This window comes from Puntigrus tetrazona, chromosome 7, assembly GCF_018831695.1.
Source record: "Puntigrus tetrazona isolate hp1 chromosome 7, ASM1883169v1, whole genome shotgun sequence".
Lineage (NCBI taxonomy): Eukaryota > Metazoa > Chordata > Actinopteri > Cypriniformes > Cyprinidae > Puntigrus > Puntigrus tetrazona.
The window spans coordinates 17,157,407-17,181,979 of record NC_056705.1 but is presented as its reverse complement, the minus strand read 5'-3'; the positions used below and the strand labels follow the sequence as shown (position 1 = coordinate 17,181,979).

Genomic DNA, 24,573 nt, shown 5'->3' with positions numbered 1-24,573 from the left:
CATGTCTACACACAATTTGTGGGGGAAAAAAATCAGAATCACAGACTCACGGACCAGATTTCCTTTAATCAGACGTATTGTCTCTCGTCTAAGGCATTTGTTACAGAAAAGTTGTCCATCTACTTTTTGACACTGTTGGGCTACATAAATGTTTTTGGTCATTAATGAACCTTGCACACAATGGAAGGTTGACCCTTATAATATCCAGATTTTTTTTTTTTTTTGTCCTTTTTCTTTTTGCTAAGTTAAAATGTTTTGTGTAAATATACACGTATAAAGGATATAAAATAGAAATTGTAATGGGACTGGTTCTTAAAATGATTTAGAAGCACATGTTATATTCAATTGTTAAACATGCATCACAACTGCATTTCCATCATGGACTTGACCCGGTAATATTAACAAGACAAATGCACCAGGAGAAAACTTTCCAGTTCCCATCATTGGCAGAAAGCATGTCTGCAAGTGTGTAACGTGTGGCATTTAAATATTTCTTGGAAATCAGAAGACCGTTACCCTCCCTGGTCAACCTTGGTAATGCCCTGTCAACATGGATCAACTCAGTCAAAAGCTCTCTCATCATTTGTTGCTTTCATTCCCATATCGCATGATGGCACTAAGATATGAAAACATCTAATTATATTCATGAGAAGTCTTGCAAACATTCCCTATCTGGAAGGGCAAGAAACGTTACGTCTAAATGGCAGCATTTAGTGTGAAACTGAACCATTAGAAAGTTCCTTTATAACGTTCAGTTCTTTAAGCTCCATAAGTATAAGCCTTATTGCAAAAGTGATATTTATTGAGTGTTACGAATCAGGTTCAGCTGTAACCAGACAAACTCTGGTGATTCTGATTTTGTATAAAAAGAGGTATATTTCTCATCTAGTGCATTCAATGTAACAGTGCATAAAGAACTAAAATGGTCTAGGACCTATAATGGAGCTTCAATGGGTGCTGCACACCAACGGCCAACTGAGCAAACAAGGCCTTGGAATATTTACTGATATTATTTGGAGGTCAATAATAGCTTTAGCTAAGTATATTAAACAGTTGGAAGCCACTTTCCATCTATTTACTCTTTGAAATGGCCTTTCTGTTTTCTATATGAAGATTGCACCCTCAAACTCCACTTTTTCCCCTTTCTATAAATATGACATTTCAGTATGTATCCGACTAACATGTATGTTCTTGTGACAATTTATACATATGCAATTAACAAGATCAGTTTCGAAGCAAATGGTTGAAGCTGAAGCACATTACAGAAGAATAGTTATTGGCAATCAATACAAATGACAAACTAATGCACAGTGGGTATAATTCTGTGTGCTGGAGAAGTCTGTTGCACATTGTCCTTAATAACTCCTTTACCAGACATGCCACTGATCAAAAGCACCTTGGAATGTCCATATTTAACCTGACCTGCAAGTGTAACAGTTGAGGAAGTGTTTGAATCAGAACCTAAGTCTCAGAATGAAACCTTTTGTTTTCCCAAGCTTGATGAAAACGGATGCTTTACTCATTATCATCCCATTTCACCGCGCCAACCCCAGTACAGACCCTTTAAGACATTTCTCTCCCAACTCTATAGTGAATAGCTTGTGCTTTCTACCATGACACCGGTTGCAGAGGTGAAAGAAGCTCACTGATATTAATGAATGTAAATGTATAGTTTGAGTAGTGTAAAACCATGGTGAATGTATAACCCTAGATGTTATAGTGTACCTTCTAGGGGATGATGAAAACATGACAAATACACAGCAACAGACTGTTGTGCACTTTCTGGCTGAACATTAGTATGTCAACCCATTAATCTCAGGTACCAACTTAAATAATCATTACATTAAATAATAATCTCTTAGAAGCACTATTTGGAGTTGAAATTATAGTTGCATTTATAAAGTTTATAGGGCTGTTCATATCAAGGACGATAACTATAAAGTTTTAAAAAGCTTTCCAAATTCTATGACAACTGATTATTCCAGAGAAAAAAATGGAATTTCAGAATGTTTTTTAGCTTAAGAATGCTTAAAATTTAAAAACAAAATTGCAAGCATTTTATTCTTTACCACAGCGTGATTCTAAAAAACATTGTTATAGCTGCATTTAAAATTTAACTGGAAATTAATTGTTGGTTCATCTGGCCAGAGTACTGGCCCCCAACTGAGCCGTTTTTTTTTCTTTTCCTCCATTCTCTCACGGATGGAGTTTTGGTTTCTTCCCTGTTTTCGCCTCTTGGGGACACTTAATTTCTAGCGATCGTCGATATGATTACGCAGACCGTCTCTGCATTTGAATAAAAACTAAGCGTTAAATCTTGTCATTACACATTACTATAACCCAATTCTCCTATTTGATGCTGTTCAGAGCTTTGACACAATCTGTATTGTTAAAATCTGTATCGACGATAAAAACGAGGCTGTGCATGGTAGATTTACAATTTTTACAATGACACACTGTACAAAGGTACTACATTGTGTAATTTTCACAACTAACAACTTTCTGAACAGATTTTAAACTTTTTCCTTCGTGTAAAGACATTTTGTCAGCTGAACTTTTGTGCTGTTGAACAACAGTACAATCCACTGTAGGCTACTTCGTAATGACATGAGCTCTGCCTACCCTGCCTAAGGTCTCTATAGTTATCGTTCTTGGAGTGTACCAGAACCGCTGAAAAAGATTTGCGACATCCTTTTATCTCAAAGATCACATTGTTCATGTAGCTTGCAACGGTTTCAAATAAACTGCTGTTAAGAACCTGCTCTGATGGTTTAGGTTGGACAGACAGTAGCAGCAACTGTATATTTGAAGTTTTGAAGAAACTGTAAGTTTGAAGTAAATATTAACGTGTAATGTTGTTACATTGACCATATTTATAGTAGGCTTAATCAGTTTTTTTCCTGTGTTAAATTTTGGAGGCAAAGAAGATTGCTTCCACAGATAACATTAGAACTTAACTGGATCTATTCTAAGGATGAACATTATCTAAAACGTCAAAGAAATCCAGTCATTTCATCGAATTACGAGTAAATGAGCTTGGGCCACAATGAACTGAACTGATTTAAGCGCTTAAAATATTGTATTTGGAACATGTAACCTCTCTATTCCCCCATTCAATGAAACTTTGTGGTAGTGTCGCAATTTTTCAACAGTTCTGGTGTGAACGTGCCTTAACAAAGGGTGCTATTTCAAATGAAACCCTGTCTTTCACATTTGACATAGTTTATATCCATTACCAAGTGGGATAGCACACGTCAAACTGTTTGCAAGACACTCATGGATATGTTCCTTCTGTGAAGGCCTGTGCGGTTTTCTGTCTATGGTAAGGTCTACAGATTGTCTCAGTCTCGTCTCTCACCTACTTTTGTAGGTATAAAAGATACTGTAAATATTGTAAGGCTTTTTATATACAGAGAGTATTGGCCACTGGGGGACCAAACGTCAAATGAACAGCTCCAGCCCACGACTAGCATAAACAGCAGCTACTGTGCTCCTATTTAACCAACAGCAATCGAACTGTCTGTTCGACTGACTACACCATCACGAGGCTTTTCTACAATGCAGGAGTTGTTCATTCTTGCATTGCGAGAGCAGAACAACAGGTAAAATAGCCCAACGTTGGCGCTTCTCTGAGTGTAACGCTCAGTACAATGCTCAGTTCAAGGCATATAGCTGGAATGTTTGGATAGAAAAGACCTTGTCTCTCAGGAGGCAGCACTGGAACAGAATGGGCTTGAGTAATCCTTTCCTACATTACATCCATATAGTGTAAATGAATATGTACAATGTACATGAAGGAGTGCGAAGTTTATAGCTAGGCCTAGCGATAGACCGATATATCGGTTCGCTCCGGCCGGCGTTCAGCCATTTGCAGACTATCGCCCCGGTGTCCACTTGGACGATTAACACAAAAGTGTTAAACTTCCTCTTGTTATCTCGGTCAGAAATCAGCCAACCTGCTCTCCATATTTCAGTTTCGACGTCGCCCCTTCGTAAAACCGATATCGGGAGGAAAGCAAGCGATTTCTTTACAACGACCATTTGGTTTTTGGGGCAATAACACTGTAGTTAATTGATCAAAGCCAAATTCATGGACAATGATCCTAATCATATGCTTCATCTTATAAGGCAAATATGAACCAGACATTTGGCTGAAATGTAAAAGGGGTGGGGCGAAGCAAAAACTTGGCCATGTATTTTTATATAACCTACTGATTTCGAAATTTAAAAAATATTTACATTAAATGGTAGTGTCAGTCGCTCACAGATATTAACAGTTATTGTCCTACTGGAAATAATAATGTTTTTGTATACACATCTATATAACTGGATTTTCAACTGCCTAATAAGGAAACCCTTTTTCAATGCATTTGTTTTATCAAGATCTCACTCTCTAAAAAGGATCATCAATGAAAGATTTGGCATCAAACTGCCAGGCAAAGAACTAAGGTGGTCTACATCATGTCCTGAGACATAACCTTTGCCAAGCGACCTGTTGGCTTGCTACCTGCTCATGTGAACGGCCTTTCATGAAAAGATCTCAGATAACCTTCAGTCAAACAACATAAACTGACCGATACAACAAATCTACATATGCATATATACGGGTAAACTGGTATAAAAGAGCTTATAAACAACAGCAATAACGGAAATCAACACAAAAAAGAAAACGCTTTGTATAATGAAAAAGAGTGGTGCCATTTTTTTTCTCATTTGTTTTTTTTTTTGTTGTTGTTGTTTTTGGAGGGAGGGGGTACTTTTTTGCCTAGTGCTATGTGTACATTACCTTGTTTTACTACAAAAAAACACCCTCCCTGGTGACCCCACACAAATATAGTGCACTGCAGTGGATTTCCTGCTGAGAACATTTGGCCAGCTCTACGAAAGATGTAGTGATAGTCCTTGTAGTGACACCCCTCTCTTCTTGTCTGCATCTTCAGAACTCTGAGGGTTAAAGTCAGGCACAAGTGGCTTGAGAATGGCAAGTCCTCTCCGTCTGTCACACTTCATCTCTGTCGCCTATTCTTTCTCCACCTCACGCTGGGAGATGCATTGCAGAGCCACTGGAATTAAACTGCTGCCCGTTTCGTACTCCACACAGATTCCACTGCTGTTACAACAAGATGCATTTGTCTTTGTCCTTGGCTTCTTTCTTGGGTTTGCGTTCCCCCGTTGAGGGCTGTTTGCCTGGGCTTGGAGAAGCCGTGGCTCCCCCCGCTGAGGCTCCAGAAGCTGCCGCTCTATCCACCTGGTCAGCACCCGCTGCTGGTTGTTGTCCCTGACAGGAGGGGAACAAATTAACCTCTTATTTATACTTTTTCTAATTTTGCATGAAATGAAATAAATTTTTTATCTAAATGCTCGTTATTAATCTTATTGCGACCGATTCTCCCATGCTTATGTTTCTTTAAACAAAATCCCTTTTCAATCAAAATGTCATTATATTCAGTTGAAACAACAAATTCTGTCTGCCGATGTATGCCAAACTTTTTCAATCATTTAGGCTGTATCTGGAATTGCCCCCTATACCCTTAAACAGCACTACTATTTTAGGGGACAGCCATTTGTAGTGGTGTCCGAAACAACAGTGAACATTCTCGAGTGCATTCATTCAATCCCATAATGCACCACAAAAACGAGTGTACAACTCAAAGGCTGGAGAATACCCAAAATGCTCTCAGAGAGTTGCGCAGCAAATTAATTTCTGTATCTCGGCCGAAGATGGCACCCACAGTTGAATTATCCATCCATTTTTTTTCTCCACAAAGCACAGGTATAAAATTATTGTAAAACGAATATTAAATAGTTTAACTAGTCTATGCATAACTTCCATGACAGAATTTATCTTTTTACTGGAGGTTTGCCAGTTTTAAAAGATTAGTAAACGGCAAGCACAAACTGTGTGTCTAAAATTTACTTATTCGCTCCTTTAAGTAACCCTGCCTCATTTCTTGCAATTACATCCGCCTCTATCCAATCAACAATCCATCTATAGAACAATGTCCCTGCCCTTCATTTTTACGCGTTAATTGTTTGCTAGATCTCATTTGTCCTCTTAAACACCTAATGGCTTTCTGCAGCCCCCATCAAATCTGGAGCATTATCACATTTATGTGATGTTATGTCAGACTCATCAAAGTGTAAAATATGCTGATATTTTGAAAAAAAATGCTGGCATTTGAGGAAAATGTGATGTGTTTGTAGCTAATTAACTGACCTGTGCCTGTGCAGCCGCTGCTGCCGCTGCCTGTGCCTGCTCCTGCTCCTGATAGTACTGTGACGCTCTGCGGTCCTCCTCCTCCTGCAGCTTCTTGGCAAGCTCTAGATCACTGATGCCTTCTGGGATCTGTTCCCAACCCAGGTCTGAAGCCTGCTGTTCCTGCTGTAGGGACAGTGCCATCAGGTAGTCCTACACATACAAAGGGGACATTTAAAATGGTCAACAACTACTCAGTTTCCACATTAAAATTTTAAGGTATAGTTAAGGTAGAAGACTATAATAATACAGTATATACACTACTCTTATGTTACCTTTAGAAGCCTGAAAAAATACATAATATGCAATACTTCACAGCCACCTTTAAATCTATTTAAAGGAACAACACACTTTTTTTGAAAATAGGCACATTTTCTCACCTTGAGTTAAAAAGTGAGTTTTTTAGCTTAGCATAGATCATTGAATCAGATTAGACCATTAGCATCTCCCTATAAAAAAATGATGAAACACCTACAATGTTTTTTCCCATTTATGTCAGCATTTTCAGGCGCTGTGTGATATCATTGCGCCTGCTTTACCCATGGTACGGCAGAAAGGTTCCTTCATTATTACCCCGGAATGAGAGTATAGTTCCTAGAATTGGCCTAGAAAATCATAACGTTTCATTTTCAGTTGAGCACAATATAACTACAGAAGTGTCAAGTTTACAATAGTAGAAATACCAAAACTCTGTGGTCATTTTTGAGCGAGACACTAATGGTCTAATCAGAATCAATGATCTATGCTAAGCTATGCTAAAATGCTGAATGGATGTGAAAATGCTAAAACTAAACTCTTTAACTCTAGGGGAGTTGGCAAATGAGCCTATTCAGCTATTATGCTAACGTTTCATTTTGACATCAACATAAAACGGCTTGGGACTCGTTTTAAAAACAACCGTCTTCAATGATTCGAAGTCTACCTTTTCTTTTGAGAAGCAATAACTTTATACATGTTGCACTTTCGAATTTAAAACTTTGCAGGATGTTTTCATTTAACCGTTATAAACGGCAGGAAATGTTATTTTCAAAAATCCATTAATAGGGGCACTTAAGTATTATCCAACTAGCTGACTTCCCTACCATGTTAAATGAGAAAGCGCAGCTTAAACTATCTAAACAACTCCTTTTAAGTTCCATAAAATATAAATCATTCAGCTTTAGAATATGTCTGTAAGTAAGTGGAAGATATAATTATTCCTTTGTGGGTGAACCATTTCTTTCTGTAATGCATTATACCCTTACAACGGTAAGAGCTTACATAATATAAAAAAATAATCACAGTAAATCACGCATATCTTAACAGTTCACCCATGAATTGACCATTTAGTTTGCTTATGACCCCACAACACAAGCACTACATGACTGTTTCAAAGACTGAAATGTAGAGTACAGTGATCTCCCAACCTTTCACTCATACAGACACTTCTTTATTAAACACCCAATACAAGAGCAGAAGAGAGACAGACACACAAAGGATCTGCGTCACGTGAGCGACTTTTGTACGGTCATCAGGCATTTAGGCATCCCAAAGGCACAGGGGGAGGCTTACACAGAGCTAGAAGAAGGGTTGGGAGCTTTTAACATCAATAATTGAGGAGATTTTCCAGCAGGCACTGGAGCAGAATTAGTGCTACAGGACAGCAGTGAGCTACAAAGCACAATGTAGATAAACTGCACTTTCACAGAGACTGGCTGCAACGCAACTCGATGTCAACATTCACAGATCACTGTAATATCAGCCTCCAGAGCTCGGCGCTACCTGAGGCTTACTGTGACTCTGTGAAAGGATTTGTTGCACAGAGTACATTTCTTAAAGACGTAAACAGGGTATATTACTTAAAGATGGGGTTGAGTGATTACTGTGAAACGGTTAAAACATCAGGAACTTAAATGATTGAACATGTTCGTGTTATACGTAAGCATAGGAACAATTGAAGGCTTCGGAAATTTCAATTGTCATTTTTAAAAGTTTTATGTGCAAGGCTGGACTACGCTTTTCTTCAAAAAGGTAACTGAGAAATACAGATCGCAAATACATCATTTATTTGTAAACCATGTTTAGCTGCAGTGAATATTCGTAGTGCTGTCTACGCCATCATTTCAAAATTTGAGGTCAGTACAATTTTTTTGGGGGACCAATTCTGCATTTATTTGATGAAAAATACAAGAATCTAATAAGAAATACAGCGAACAGCAATATTGCGAAATGCTTAAATTCAAATTTAAAATGTGTTTTATTCAAAAGCTGAGTGCTCAAAAAACTTTTTCTTGATCATTTTAAAAAAAAAATTGTGCTGCTTAAGTATTGTGGAAAACATGACGATTTCTTTTTAAGATTCTTTGATATGCATTAAGAAATCTGTTGTTACAATGTAAGTCTTTACTGTCACTTTTAAACATTGCAATGTGTTCTTGCTGAATAGGAGTTAAATAATGTCTTTTAAAAAACTTTACTGATCTCAAACTTTCGAATGGTAGTGTATATAAATTAAATTAGTCACAACTTTAATCATAGATGAGCCATGCAAATGTTCTTTTACAGAAGTCAGACTGAAAAACATCTATGATCTTCGGTGTTCATGACCGCATGACACTGAGCACTGTCCTGACCTGATCGATCTGGTCTTGCTGACCACGGTAGACAGTTTCCGGGTCAGAGGGCGGCCTCAGATGGAACTCAGAGTCACAGAAGTTTCCATCTCCGTCGACATTATGCAAACTTTCCCAAACCACCTTCTCCTCAGTGAGAAAGCCCTGATCCGTTACCAGCAGGTACAGCTGGGCCTAAGGAACACAGAGAGAGCGTTTACAAAAACATGTAGCAACCCCAAGCTCTCGTCCATCAATCTTTCAACACTCCCAGACCGAGCAGTGGCGGTGTCGTGTTCTGAAGTGTGTACATGAGGATCATGGAAGAGTTTTATCTGCGGGTGAAGTGTGTCCTGCTGTTACACAACAGCTCCACTTCCTCCAGATAACAGACTGAGGCTTCACAGCCTCCCTGATAATAAGACAGTTGAGGGTTGCAAAGAGAATCAACATTCAAAAGTATTCTCACTCATTTGCCAAAGTTTAGCCCTGAAGGAGGGATGAAAATTACTATCAAGATTAAAAATCATATTCGTAAACTATTAAGATAAAAATAAGCTATACATTTGTTTATGTTTAAAGTTTGCAAGTTTGGAGATTGAAAATAAAAAATAGAAACACATATAGAGTAATTTTGCAGGTTTTAACATTTTTAATAGGTTTCTGAAACATTCCGTTGTATTTTCTGATGCTGTAATTTGTGGTGGTGTTATATGGGATGAATAACCGTAGTAGCCTAACATAACTCAACGAACAAGTATTCTGTAATAAAAAAGAACCAACATTTTACTGTATATTAGATTATTTGCATATGTTTCTGTTAGACTTTGACTTTTTCAATATGCAAAATCATGCTAATTAGAAATACCACAATCTAGATAACCCACATCTATAGTCTTCTCAGTAGCATGTTAAAGTTCTGTTTTTGGCCACTGGGGGGCACCAACACGCAGCTTTACTCTACAGACAAATGGACCAAATTTACTTTGCTTATTGGAAAGCTTATTCACAGCAGCACATAGCCGTCTTTCGTCATCCAATACATTTAAATGTCAACACACCTTAAATTTGGTCATGGTGCTGAAGTGATTGTTTCTAAAGAAGACACACAGTTCTCCCTCTTGTACGGTAGAAGTGAGTTCACACAGGCCGTGGTATGTCAGCTGAGTCGCCGTGCTGTTCAGAAACTGCTCTGCCACAAAACCTGGGAAAGAAAGAAAGCAAATACACAATACAATACGGCCACAAATATTTGAATTTAACACCTTGACATGCATCCTAACTCTCCTTGGAGCATTACAACGTCAGATTTGTAAACAAGTCAATCCTTGGAGTTTAATCTTTTCAATGGATTTGTTGATTTTGCTCACAAAACTGCTCTGAATCATTCATTCACGATGACGGTCCACTGGAAGTGGCAATTATCAATGACTTGAAATTCAGTCTCTTTCACACAAAGCTCTAATATGACTTCAGAAGACTTGGTGTGAGTCACATGGACTAATTTTAGGATACTTTTATGGTGTCTTTTTTTTTTTAACGTTAAAGTCTCAGCCCCAGTTCACTTTTTTCCAGACAGGATGACGCAAGTCATACAGGTTTGGAAAAACGTGAGTTAACAAACGAAGAAAAAATGTTTGAGTGAACTAATCCTTTAAACACGCACTGTCTGAAACACACACACAAAAAAAAAAAAAATCGCACAGTCTGACATACAGGCTCACATCCGCTGGTACAAACAGAAACAGAGAAGGATAAGGTGCATTCTGATAGACGCTTACAGAAAGAGCAAAAAAAAAAAAAAAAAAAAAAAAAAGATGGCGAGGGAGATATATTTAGACACAAATGCAGTGAGAGAGGGACAGAACGTTTCAGACAGCTAAAAAACTGTGAAAAGGAGGAGGGTGTTTAAATGGCTCTGATAGTTGTTTATTTGCATGATGCAATGGGGAAAACACTATTCAGGACTTGGATTAATACATCTAGATGTATAGAAGCCTGGCAGAGAGAGAACTCGAAACACTACAATAATGTTACATATGGCCAGTACTTGCCTTCTGTAAGAAGCAGTCTTCATAAATATAAGAAAGAAAATGAGAAAAATACCCACCTTCCCCGGCCAGCTCGCTGTTGTCTGACTGCTTACAGCTGATTATCTTCTCTACCAACTGGTTATAACTACAGTTCCCCACCGCCTTAACTATATCAGCCATCTACAGAGAGTGAGTTAAAAAAAAAAAAAAAGACAATATACTGGTAAAAATATTAGCACAAGTGTTAACATTCCACACGGGTATGTGTGTTCATTTAATTAAGACATTAATGATGTGTTCATTTAATTTCAACCGCACATTATTACCAGTTTAACTAGTTTTAACGTGAAATGGCATCAACCATGACGCTCACTGCATGATATGCTAAAAAAACAATTACTGGCAAACTTAATTAAATGATGTGCTGTGGACTGTAGCCAAGTAATGAGCTTATGTTAAATCATATGGAACTAAAACCAAATATATATTATTTCTAAAGCCAATTTTTTTTTTTATATCTATTCATATTCATATTGTTAGATACTGAAATCTAATACTACACAATTCATTTGACAAAGCAGTGTATGTATATATATATTATTTATTTATATTATTATTGAATTATTTTAATATATTTATAGAATTATTTTCATGTAAATAATTAAAAACTGTGCTCAGTGTATATCATGTTTTTGTGAAACTGAGCATGTCGCTAGAGTAGTAAATGACATCATGTGGTGACATTTAATGTTTCAGTGGAACTTGCTTTTCTAGAAGGATGTGAATCGGGATGCTGACCTGTGGGTCAACCAGCCACCCGTGGTAGAGCGGGATATCCAGCAGGTCAAAGACGATGCACTCGGGTGTGTATTCGAACACCCGAACACCCGTGAACTTAACGTTCACATCCAGACCTGTCTGCAGTTTATGCAGCACTGCCATAGCATCACTCATATTCTAGAGAAAGAGAGAGCAAAGAAGTACAGAGAAATAAGAAAACGGTAACTTCTTCCCACACGATGCATGCACACACTTGTGTAAAATTTCACACCCGATTGTCTTACTGCTCTGAGCAGGAAAAATCTCATAACTCTAGACCAGTGACTAAAGCGCTCTAAACACTAAAGTTCACCTCCTTTACTTCCTGCCTTTCTGTTTTGACCATAATGACCCTCCACTGACTCTCAAAAAAGCACAGCTGCAGGCTCACAGATACAAGCTACTGCAAGGCAACAAATTCAGTTTAACAGATAGCGTGAACATACGTGTGTTTGATATTACGTTCCAGGCCCTATGATAATAATAATCTGTCCGGCTCTCACTTTTAAGGACTCACAGTATGACCATCTGTTATGTTGATCGGTCACAGCTCATAAAATGAGTGTGTGTGGACAGTTGTTGAGATTAAAGCTCGTAACACAACTCAACCATGTAACAGCAACATTATATATCATAAACCATGAATCCCTGGAAACCAGTGAGATTATTTTTGCCCTTCTGTAGGAGATTTCTCTCTTACTCTTTGTGCCCTGGCCCTTTTCCATTGGTACACAGGATTTCCTAGCACTTTCACTTAATTCAACCCCAATCACTCTGGGTATAAAATAATTCCAGTTCTGGAATCTGACTGGTCAGTACGGCATTCAGTATTAAATTACAGTATTTTGAATAAGCTTTTATATCTTCATTTTTCATTTAATTTGGCTTTATTCTGAGTGTAACGGTTTTATAAAAGCGCTAGGAAAGTTAAGGCTATCCTAAATTGTAAATATAGCTAAAGGTGTTGCAAAACAGCAGCCTTTATTTGTTACCTTTGTCCGTGATATAAGACAGATTTTCATATTTTAGAACTTATATGCTCAAGATTTAAGATGACCGTTATTAGCTCCCAGATTCATTTTTTATTTCAGTTTGGCTGCAATCACACAGTCAATATTTGTGATCTTTGGGATTCATTTGGTAGCTAACTGACTAGCAAATTGTCCATACAGACAGGTTCTGAGCAAAGCCCGTCAGAATAATCGTCTGACACGACTATCTTCCCAAACAGCAGGCATCCTCCTCCAAAAGCAAAATTGTATTTCATCTGCTTGCTCTGAGGCTCACTTGCTTTGTCATGCCCAAAATGTATTTGTAATTAGCACTCCAAACAAGACAGTCGCACCCTGACACAGCCTTCATCTCACCTTGACTCTGATCAGAATAACACAGGTCATCATCTCGCAGCTCCACACCAAAGTATGATGTTTCCAAAACAACACTAGACACCTTTAGAAAGCTGCTGAGTCATGAGTCCCTGCTCTCCTGGAACAGAAGCCGGGATGAATCAGTGTGGCACAGGCTGACCCGATGGTCAGTGGGTGGATGAGAGCGTGTAGAACTGGCACCAGGGTCGGATGAGCGTTAGAGATTTGACAGATCGGCCAAGACCCATCCACCCACAGCTCCCATTCAGTCCCGTTGAGCCTGGCACTGGTTCCAACCCCCACCTACGCCCAGCCTGCGTGTGGCCCGGCTCCGTCCCTGTGCCCCTGCCAGCGCTTCTGAACCACTCCACTGCCCTGACCCACTTTCTCCAGCTCTGTTATACTAACTCCAGTCCAGCGATACTCACTGAGATGGCTATAAAAGCTTTAATACAATCAAAACATCTGTTCGACTGGAAAGCATCCGATAAACACAGTCAAACCTGAGTGATGTTATTGTGCACTGTTTGCACAGGCTAAACACACAGAGAGCAGACAGGCCCTGTGAAGTTCTTCCGGACCTGTGTGTGTGTGTGTGTGTGTGTGTGTGTGTCTCTCTCTCTCTCTGCTGCCAAAAAAATGCTTTACTGTCACAAAGCCTGGCCGAAGACAGTCAGCTGACCTACAGTGTAGAGAAATAGCATTATTCAAGCATGAATGAAGCTCAGCTGAACTTGAAACTGTCTTGGCAATAAAAACTCAAGCTACCTTATAAATAAAAAAAACGAAATCTCATAAAGAAGCAAAGGAAGAGCAAGAAAGCAGCATGAATCCAGTCAGCTTCCACCTACTCCAATAAGCAAGAACACACATTGGGGAAAATCAGAAACGCTTCTGTCTTCATCCTCACATCCTCAAGCTCACATACAAAAACAGACTTGACTTTGAACCGCTTGGAAGTTAGATATTTCAAAATGTTGCAATGGCAATTAAAAGATCCTCATGTTAGCAAAATTATACTACTTAAACTTAGCATAATATGTTTTATATAAAAAAGCATCATATATTTTATTGTAAATAAAATATTTAGTGTAAAACCATTAATACAATGTTCAAAAACAGCATTTTTGAAATAGATAAACATTTGTAGCAAATGTCCTCATACATCCTCACTGAATTATATATTTTTTTAAAAATAAAAATAAAATAAAAATCTTACTGACCACAAACTTTTGAACAGTCGTGTATGTTTTTTTTCCCCCTAGAATGATGTGGTTACAGCATCTGTGTATCCACTGTGGGGGAAAAAAAACAACTCCTGTACACATCTATACACTGGAGAAAACATAGATTATCATATATTTTCTGCTTTTATGATTAAAAGTACACATACATAAGAAACCTAAATAAATTCAATGGAAAGAAATGACACGTTTTTATTCCTAATTGACAAAAAATTGTTTTAAGCATAAACTTGCTTAATCTTGTTCAATTTATCAGAAAAATATATATCTTCTTTTTGCACCTCTATTAAATGTATTCTTGACTAAACGATTATTTTTATTGCCGAAAATCTAAATATGCAACAATGCAACATGTCATGCCAGGTCTAAATTAAGAGCTTTTAAAAGACTTGGGAGTGAAATACGTACCCTGTTTTGTTCTGGACTAGCTTTGTGGGGTAAACTCAACCGGTATATAATAAACACCCTAATAAGCTAATAAGCTCCAGTGGTCCTTGTCATGTATCCCTGCACACCATGTGAGGAGAAATGAGGCATCTCTTTCACCCTACCTCCTTACATGTCAAATACTATAGAGCACACCACTCTATGAGAGACTCGTACTCTCTCTCAGCTCAACACAATGCTGATATTCACTCCTGCTGTTATATAAACAGTTGGATACGGACTGGAATGGACCGGTTCTCACAATTCCTTTAATTCATTTCTTGTCCTTATTTCCTGTTGAAATTGATGGGTGCTGATCTAGATGACTACCACAGCTTGTTTCCTAAATGCACTGTACTGCCGCAGAGCTAATAACAATAACTGGCTTTTAATGACAGAGAACCAAGCCAGGCTCAATACAAAAACAAAGAGACATTTAAGGAAGAGATGTGAGAATGTGAAACGTATCTAACCGTCCAAAAGTCTACATATGTCGGCTAATGTTTTCTTCTCTTTCAGGGCCTTAGGCCTCACCTTTCTCTCTTCGTTCCTGCTGTTAACGCCACACCATCGCACAAACACACAGAGAGCTATGTAAACAAACTGGCTATCTTCAATAGACTCGTGTTCTGTGAGTCACAAGCAATAGCGCTGTTGCTTTTACCTGTTCGTAGTTCAGCCGCTGAGCTTCCGAGATCTCTTTTGGCTTGGCTTCAAGAATATAGTCTCCTGTTGCGAAGGAGCAAAAGTAAGAAAGAAAAAGAAAGGAGGGTTAAGGAAAACATTTGAGAGACAGTGCACTTATGAAAAACACATGCTCACTGGAGACATCAGGCTCCTCTTCACCCTGTTGTAATTAACAAACCGTCTATATACGACGGTAAACCAAAAGCAGTAGATATTTACAACCCCGATCTTTCTGTATTTAAAGCTTTAGTGCGAATGTCAGTCGATACAGTGACTGAAGACCCGTTTTAGTAGAAGGGCCTGCTGGCTTGAACTAGCCTTTGATTACATCTGCATTTGTAAAAGTTTTTATGTCATTGAGATATCCAATATGAAATATTCAAACAGAGACCAATTAACAACTAATTCATGATGTCTACTTCCCAGATGATTCATGCCAATGAACGTAGTGCCAAATGACGAACCATACACTATGCACTTATTCACTATGTTCGTACTATACCATGAAGAACATGAACTATATAAGGTTATTTTGTCATTCATGTTTAGAGTCTTAGATCTGCTGTTCATTGTCAATTGTGTAGCTATGTTTCAGAGGGATGTGTGCAAAGTCTCTTTTAAAAAATCCATTGTGTTTATGACTGGGCACGCACATCGGCTGCTGTAGACTCCAGTTTCTACTGGAACCGGAGCTTTTAACGGCTACAAGTATGTACTTTTATTTTATGTTATTTTTATTTTGTTATTCTGTATTTTTATACATAATACACATTTTATATACATTTCAAGTATTATTATTATTATTATTACTATTATTATTATTATATGGCCATACTGCTACAATTTTGGCCAAACTGCACAGACTTACAAACACACAAAATATCAGAATTCAATTTAATATTTAGTATGACCTCTATGCAAGTTTACCATTGTCCTCCGTTTATTGTCCTGTCCGAACAAAGTCCCCTGCAGATCAGTGAAGGGGGCTGGAGCAGACACAGGGGGCATCATTGGCTGCTGGCATGCTGGCAGGCATGAGAATATCTGACCCTGGGTTTTGCTCTAATACCGAACCACCTGTCATCCACCTCATTAACATTCTGTACGAACACATACGGCTCTAGGTACAGGAGTGCTGCTCGGCTGGACTGACCATTAAATCAAGGCCAAATCACAGTAAATAATTCACTCCATACAGAACAGTATTGCTATTGATTCACCGATACCCGTCACCGTTCAAAGCTTTCCAGCGACTTGTCATTGCACTAATAATTTAGCGACACTGAATTATGTGGTTGCACCTGCCATAGACTATAGCGCAAAACAAACGAGTTCAGAATGCAAGAGGAAGCCTGGCTGTTTCTGCTCTGACAAAGCACGAGCGTATGAGAGAGAGAGAAGCGTGAAGCTCTGCGTTTTTATTTTCGGCCCACTCCCTCAGACTCCCGCTTCCTCTGATTGGTGCCAAGAATGCAGCCCAGCACAGGCAGGTTCATTTGGGCCACTTTCACTTATTTCTGCTCAGCAAAAACCCTCCGTTCCAACTCCCGCCTCTTCATCTCTTTTTCAATTCCTCTCCAGCTGATCTCTTCCTCAGTCAATCTCTTTGTCTTTCCCAGTCTAATCAGAACCCATTAAAAAGGTCCTGTGATTGCTTGTACTGCTTTAACAAACATCTTTATTTTGTGTATTCACTTTATCACATCAAAATGTAAAGAAACGGTTTAAACCAGTATGACTTTATTTCTTCTGTGGAACACATAATAATTGTACTGGTTGCAATTTTTCATGCAATCAGCCAGCACAAAGATGACATGTTAAACTTACTATAACCATAAAAGTGCTCCATAAGAATTCATGTGTTATATTCCAAGGCAGTGTATGCATCACAGCAGACATTTCATGAATAATGACTTTGATTTGGGTCTGGTTTTCCCACAAAGTTGACATCAGAAGACTTGGAATATAGCACACAAGTAATATGCCAACTTTTATGACATTTTTATGGTGATTGTCCATACTTTTTGAGTCTGGAAAATCTCAGTCGCCATTCACAATAATTGCATTGAAAAGAGCAACCAGTGCAATTCTTTATAAAGCTTCAGGTTTTTAAATGATGCAGATCTAGGATTTTAAGACAAAAAAAAAACCTTTACCATTTCATTCTTTAATTATGTATTTTTTTGTTTGAATGAAGAACAATTAGGCTCACTAGGCTCTGGTCAAATTGTTTGGGCGCTAATAAAATACTTTTACACTTTGATCAAGAACTGCTTGGGTTACTTGGAGACATACCACAGCATTCCACAGTAAATGAACAGTAACTGAAATGCATGTCTTGATCAAATCAGAAAAGACTGTGCAGTCGTCGAGAGTTTGTTCATGGGCCACTGACTTTGCCTGGAAATGAAACACTATAACAGTGCTGTAAAGTACAGCAGAGAGACAGTGAGATAGACGCTGTCTAATAGAGTTAAACAGCTTACTGCACCTAGGGAAGAGAAAAGCAATTTACAGATGCCCGTGTAGCTAACCATGGATGTCTCATAAAGCATAAGTGAGCAAATGCGAATATACGCCGCTGAATAAATGCAGCTCAAAGCTATGATGGGAGTACCTCAGAAGTAACATGCAGAAGGTCAAACGAGCAACGGTAAATGTAAAAAGTGCCCAGCTGGCACACTCTTCGTCAGGCATGGTTTGTATCTAGGGGATTTCTGCGTCCTATATGTCAGGCATGCTTTAGATCACATGGATGGCCGTCCTCACAAACAGCTCAGCAATAAGGGGAATACTTTAGAGTGGTCTCTAGGCAGACAGCTGGGAATGGAGTTTGTTGAATGGCCTCAAGCATGTTCAGCGTAGTCAAGCTTTGCGAGCCAAACTGACCTCACAGTTACTGCAAGCCACAGGAGATAGTGTTTCCCACCTAAAGCTGCTGTACCCTTGTCACATTACACATTATACATTTTATTGCATGTTTAATCAGGAATGGGGCCGAAATGAGAATTTTATAGCCGGTCAATATAACGATAATAATATATTCTACAGACTTATTCTACCGAGGATATAAAACGATTCAATAACTTTAGTTGAACAAAAAAAATGACGAAAAAATGCAAGAGCATCTGATCGATGACCAGTAAAACCGTGATAACAGAGCTTAAAACAAAACCAACAATAACAATACTCTTTCCTACTTGTCTTTCAGCTCATCCGAGACAAATATATCCCAACAATTTTTGGTCAAATAACTTGTTATATCTGAACGTTCACTCGGTACAAACAGAGCAGGGGAGAAATATATATAGGCCTGATCAATAAAACAATCTACAGCTGGCTATACTTCCGTCTTTAAAACCGTATCAATGTGCTTTTAACAGATTCTTCACTTTATCCCTTTGGTAAATTGTTGATGTGACTTGTAAATCTAAATTTTGTATATTAACCTGGTTAAGTAAAGTAAATTAATGCATTATTGAATTAATAATACTGATAATAATCTTTTTTTTATCATTACTTAACTATGTATTATATAATTATTATTATTATTATTATTATATGCATTACATATTATGAATAAATCAATTTAAAAGTGGAATAACATGATTAGGCTTTCCTAACTTAAGTTAAATATAAAAAATATAATAATATAACCACTTGCTATACAAACATACATGCTTGACAAATACTCTCATTCTGAGTGGAAAAAATGTCTTAGACTGCAAAAGTTTTTAAACAAAAAAAAAAAAAAAAAAAAAGTGACCACACCCATGTGAGGAATGACATTTGAAGACCACATCCAGTCTGTGGTCACAACCACTGCACTTTATGAGGACGAACATGGCACAAGTTTGCAAAGTTCATAAAGTCTGTACTTTCTAGAAAGATTCCAAACAAAACACAGTCTGGATCCAGTAAAGACTCTGCATTGTATAAATCGCCTGTGGTGTTCCGCTTTCGATAAAAGCATCTGCTAAAATGCCTAAATGTTTTTCTAAAAATCTTTAGCAGTGGTGTAGTCTGGGTCATACGCAGGTATACGGCATATGCTTACTTTTTGCCCAGGGCTGTTTGAGTATTATGACTTCTAAGGATCAATATTTGCTTATACCCTCTTTATACCCACTTGTTTTGTAATTTCTTGAGTCTACATTTCACTGTAATGTTAGCCCCTTTAACTTGGACCCATGCTGTTGTGTTAAACTCGTGATACTTTGTTATAATAAGTGCGTTATCATTTCTATCGTTCTATGCTTTCCCACTCATCATCTAGGTTACGCACCGTGCTGCTCACATTCAGCGTTTTGAGCACAGTTCCTATAGTTATAGCTTATAGTTAAAACCCTCATCATAAGGCGTCACAACTTTCAAATCCAATCAAACACTCTCAGGTTGTGACTAACTTTTATAGTCAACTTCAACAGCTGGTGTACTTTCTTCATAGCACCTACGACATTTTTTTCCTCTAACAAGCTGCTTTTACGTTCATAACCAGTATTTATTTTATGGCTAGTAGACAAATGCCTTTACACCATTAAAGACATTTTAAACTAGATTAAAAATGTAATGTTATGTGAGAAGCAGAGGATCAGGCAACTGTCAAACGGCAGTAATGCAACACTTCAGTGCACCAGGTCAACATGCCACAGTGGAAATGGGGATCTGCATTCTGTGACGTTACAAGAGGACGAGCCCCTGGGTATTTCCCTAATCTGGTGCTGTCCATCAGCATCCTGAGGACATATCGGATTTTCAGGTTCTCCGATGTTTATCAGGCTGTTTATCGTCGAACTTGATTTTTTTTTCCTGAAGCCGTAAAGAAGCCCAGATTGTCATATAGAGGTACGTGCAAAAAATGTCTAACCAGAAAGCGTATGTTGAAATTACACTACGCAGTCCTATAATTAGGATGACATGACTGGCTTTTGTATGGTTCTTACTGTAATTTGGAGCCCTATGGTGGATAAATTTAAATTTTCTTTTCGGGAAGGAACTAGCAATTAGTGACATGAAGCTGTGGGCAGAAGTAGCCAGAAACACTCAAGCGTAGTTTTCCCATTACGGTGCTGTCAGCGAGCCCACCGTGCTTTCTTTGCATCTCTACATCTTTCTTTAATAGCTCTTCAAATCAAATTAAACCTGAAACATCTACTCTGATTTTTACAGAGCCCTCCGCTGGATGAACGCTACGTCAAATAAACGAAGCCATGTAAAGAATCCACTTTTAGAATACAAATAAAACTCTCACCTAGATATTCCATCAGCTGCTCTGCTGTTATTATCTCCATCATTGGTGGCAGCTTGACCTGCGCCAGAACCAGAGGAAAATCATTTTAAACCAGATTAAATGACAAATTACCTATGGCTATATACGAGGCCTCTTTTCTTCTCACAATGATGTTATATAATATGCACACATGATAGTTATGGTTTTTAACTAGGATGCTGTATCAGCATAAATGCACCATGGGAAAAAAAAAAACATCTTAAAAACAGCCTGATCATGGCTAACATCTTCAGAAAACGCCAGTGACTTTTAAGGCAGTCACAGCTGAACAACATAGTGCCTCATTTTTCAACATGAAAGACTGAGCACTGAAATAGCTCCTCATGTGCCTGCCAACTCACTGTCAAAGCCAATAATTAAATGTCATCTTTATAATGCAAATGAGTCCAGGGCTGAAAGCCAGAAGTTATTGGTGTGTCTGTAAAATGACTGTTTAGAACCAAACCAAATACTTGCATGGCTCTACAAATACATGGCAAAGGGGATGCGGTCTAAAAATATGAAGAAACAGAGAGATAAACTTGATAGTTTTCACTGGAAAAGATACCATTACATAACATTGTAACATAAAATCAAAAAGATGCATTTCAGTCATAATTTAGGTCTCCACGTTTTTAGTTGGTTTAGCCAATTATGAACCATAGTTTAGTTGTAGAACTGTGTGAATCCCGAGGAATGATGCAAAATGCATGCATGCGTGATGTTTCTTCACCAAGAGTTGCATATTGTCCCATAGCATCACGATTAAATATAGTATCATAATTCCTATTATTAGTAACTATGTCAACTGCATGACAAGATGTCAACATGGCAGCACTCATGGAGGTTGACCCACACTATGTAGAATAAAGCACATCTCAAAAATGGTGTTAATGACTTTCTGCAACTTTTAAATGAACATCAACGTCTTAATGTGCGTTTATTTACAGGCAGTGACGACTGATGTCTCTTTGACCTACTGAGTAGACACACACAATACTATAAAATGTTTTTGTGCGTATTCTGTGTGGTCTTGCGAGCTGTCAAACGAGCGGACTCTCATCTTATTTACCTTCCACGACAATAGCAGGACGTTCATAATAGCCAGCAGCGGACACGGCCCGTTCTCGTTCTGTGTGATGATAGGCGTGTTCTCCTCCTTCCACTTGATCCACTTGATGTGGTACAGCGACTGACCAGCCGCCCTGTCTTTGGGACAGGGGATTTTGGTTGCCTCCGCGCCGTATTCACTCTGAATCGCCAAAGCCAGTCCCTTGTCCTCCAGCCCCTCGCTGTTGAGGTCTGAACTCGGGCAGGAGTTGAGGTTGGAGAAGGACTCCAGTGAATCGAAGCTGCGGGACTCCCCCGCGATGCTGGGCTCGCTCCCGCTCGGAGGACCCTCGGAAACGGTGTGATCGTTTGAATTCGAGCTCGCCGATTTTGCTTTGTCCGAGCACAAATAAGCAGACTTGGCCGGCTTCGCTCCATCCGAACCGTCCGCTTGCACGTTACTGATGTCGGCTTGCTCTCCCGCGAGGTTGTTTACTAACTTTGAGGTGCCTCCCTCCTTATTCCCAGCGGCGGCCGTCGACGCTTCGAATCCCATCCCGTTGCTCAGCTGATCCGTCGCGGACAGCGTCTCCGGTGAAACGCTCTCGATTACTGTCTCGGCAGCATCTGATGTCTGTGTGCAGGGTGTAGCATTAGCACCGCTAGCACTTGCACAAGTACTCAAAGTCTCTCTCTTCTCGCAGACATCTTTCATTCCGCCCACCGTTTTGATATCCGCGGCTTCTGCGGGGATAGCGGCGCACAGGACACTTCCTCCCGCGTCTCGATGGGGGTTTGCATTCTTCTCCATTTTGCTGAACGCATCGACGACAACCTTTAACTAGATGGCAAGCTCCAGTCTCAGCTCCGACGACGCCATGACATCTCCACCTCTGACGTCACCCCTTCACAGACACTTATTTACCGACTCCGTCCGTACACAACCGCTAACCGCATCTGTCATTTTACTAGCGACTTAAAGGGGTAGTTCACCCAAACGTGACAATTATGTCATCGTTCGCTCTAACGGACCTGCCTGACTTTTCTTACGCGAAACACAAAAGAGATGTCAGGCAGTCGGAGTCCGAGGCAAAGAAAGTGAACGGAGAATGAACCTGTCAAAATATTGGCAAAATGATAATGAAAAAGTAAGACATCTCAAGGACTTCTTAAATGCAAACAAGCATTTACTCAACAACAGCATAAACTGTATTGCACTGGTCATCGCGTGCTTGTTTTGTTTTACTGCAAAATCCAAGGTTTTAAAAGAAAACGCCTTGCTTGCGTCGTCTTACTGATACTGTGTGGCAGCCCTCTCTGTATTTCTGCCTTTCTTCTGTAGCCAAACTCTGCAACTTCTTCGTGTGGAGCTTAAATTATAAAAACGCCCTTTTATTACGTTCGCCACATTTTTGTTCTATAATTTAATTTAGTTTTATTTTTTTGAAAGGAAGCCGTTCGTATTCATTGGCCTATTTTGTATCGTAGATTTCGTTTGTTCGTGATAAATGTCATGCAGTTCATACTCGTGACAGATTAATGTAATCTTTCGTGGATTTATACTTTCTCCTCACTACATATATCACGATCACGTGTGAAACATCGTAGGCTGTCTTTCATGGATGTCACGCATCATGTCCCGCAATAAACCTATAGTAATGTTTCTCCCCACCGCACGGTGGCGACATTGACTTAGATTTTGTTCATCATTATTACCCCCCTATATAACGTGAATATATATGTTTAACTGTACAGATCTGTCCTTAAAAGTGAGCTGTATGTCACAAAACCTCAGTTTTAGGGACGTTTTATTTTATTGTGAAAGTGTAAAAACGTTTCTGTCACGGTTAAGGATTGGGTCAGTCTATGTACAATTAATTACTCAAACAATTTGTATATGGATTATCTACATAGAGATCGACTCGAGTTTTTTTTATTATTATTTAGCAGCGATTAAGTAAAATAAAGTTTTTTGTTTTGTTTTTCTTCTTCAAGTTCATTGTGAGGCATGGGAATAAAACTACCACTTCAGTCTTAAATAAAAATCCATAGATAAATTAACATGGCATGCTACCTTAAAAGTATTAAGTTACTGGCATGAGACAGGATCTCAATGAACCACAACAAATGTTAATTATATGTTTAAATAACTGTCATAGTGTCCTCCACTGTATTCCATTAAAGTGCCCCATTATGAATTTTTGAAAATGACCTTTCATGCAGTTTTTAATACAGCTCTAAGTGAATGAAAATATCCTGTTTTAAATCTGAAAATGCACCGTGTATAAAGTTATTGTCTCTCAAAACAAAAAGTCAACTTTGAAGCCAGTCGTTTTCAAAACGAGTCCCAAGCCGTTTCATGCTGACGTCAAAACGAAACATTAGCATACTGCCCGCCCACATGTTGGTCTGTTTATGCTTGTCTAAATAAAAATGCAAATGCGTTAAAAGCTTACAAACACTGTTTTAAATTAAATTGATCAATCACTGGAGGGGGGTGAAAAAATAAATCTTGGAACGAATCATTTGGGAGTCCTTGAATAAATAAGGTAAAAACAAAAGTATAGTATATGAAAACTTATATGAAAATCAGCCTGTTGTTTGGGACTCTCTATATCTAACTAAAATATGAGCCTTGCATAATTCATAATAGGAGCACTTTAAGTTCAATACATGTCTCATACATCCTATGCTTTTCAGTGCTGTGGTTGTGAGAGGAAGTGGGCGTGGTTTCGGCTCTGCCTGCGCCTGACGTCAGGCCGTTAGAGACAAGCAGCAGCCGTCACACACACACACGCGCACGAGCACACGAACACACACACACACACACA

At 38.8% G+C, this 24,573-nt stretch overlaps 1 protein-coding gene across 4 annotated transcripts; it reads right to left on the bottom strand.

Moving 5' to 3' along the window:
* Positions 1-46: 46 nt before the first annotated feature.
* Positions 47-23,634, bottom strand: mindy2 (MINDY lysine 48 deubiquitinase 2). 4 transcript variants are annotated; one of them, XM_043243654.1, is made up of 10 exons: positions 21,765-23,634; positions 20,675-20,732; positions 15,401-15,465; positions 14,290-14,361; positions 11,679-11,837; positions 10,958-11,060; positions 9,909-10,051; positions 8,869-9,042; positions 6,218-6,409; positions 47-5,262 (listed from the first exon to the last, which is right to left on the bottom strand). In XM_043243654.1, the coding sequence occupies exons 1-10, from the start codon at positions 22,551-22,553 to the stop codon at positions 5,020-5,022; spliced, it is 1,998 nt and encodes a 665-aa protein (XP_043099589.1). In that variant the 5' UTR covers positions 22,554-23,634; the 3' UTR covers positions 47-5,019. The 4 variants fall into 4 exon arrangements, with proteins under 4 accessions (XP_043099589.1, XP_043099591.1, XP_043099590.1 ...); XM_043243656.1 differs by having other exon boundaries at positions 47-5,278; positions 21,765-23,618; XM_043243655.1 differs by lacking the exon at positions 14,290-14,361 and having other exon boundaries at positions 21,765-23,618.
* Positions 23,635-24,573: the final 939 nt, after the last annotated feature.

Coding starts and splice junctions, on each gene's coding strand:
- mindy2 (XM_043243654.1), bottom strand. CDS start 22,553: ATGGAGAAGAATGCAAACCCCCATCGAGACGCGGGAGGAAGTGTCCTG. Junction 15,466..20,674: donor GCAGCTGATGGAATATCTAG/GTGAGAGTTTTA, acceptor CCTTCGCAACAG/GAGACTATATTCTTGAAGCC. Junction 14,362..15,400: donor AGCGGCTGAACTACGAACAG/GTAAAAGCAACA, acceptor TTTCCCCCACAG/TGGATACACAGATGCTGTAA.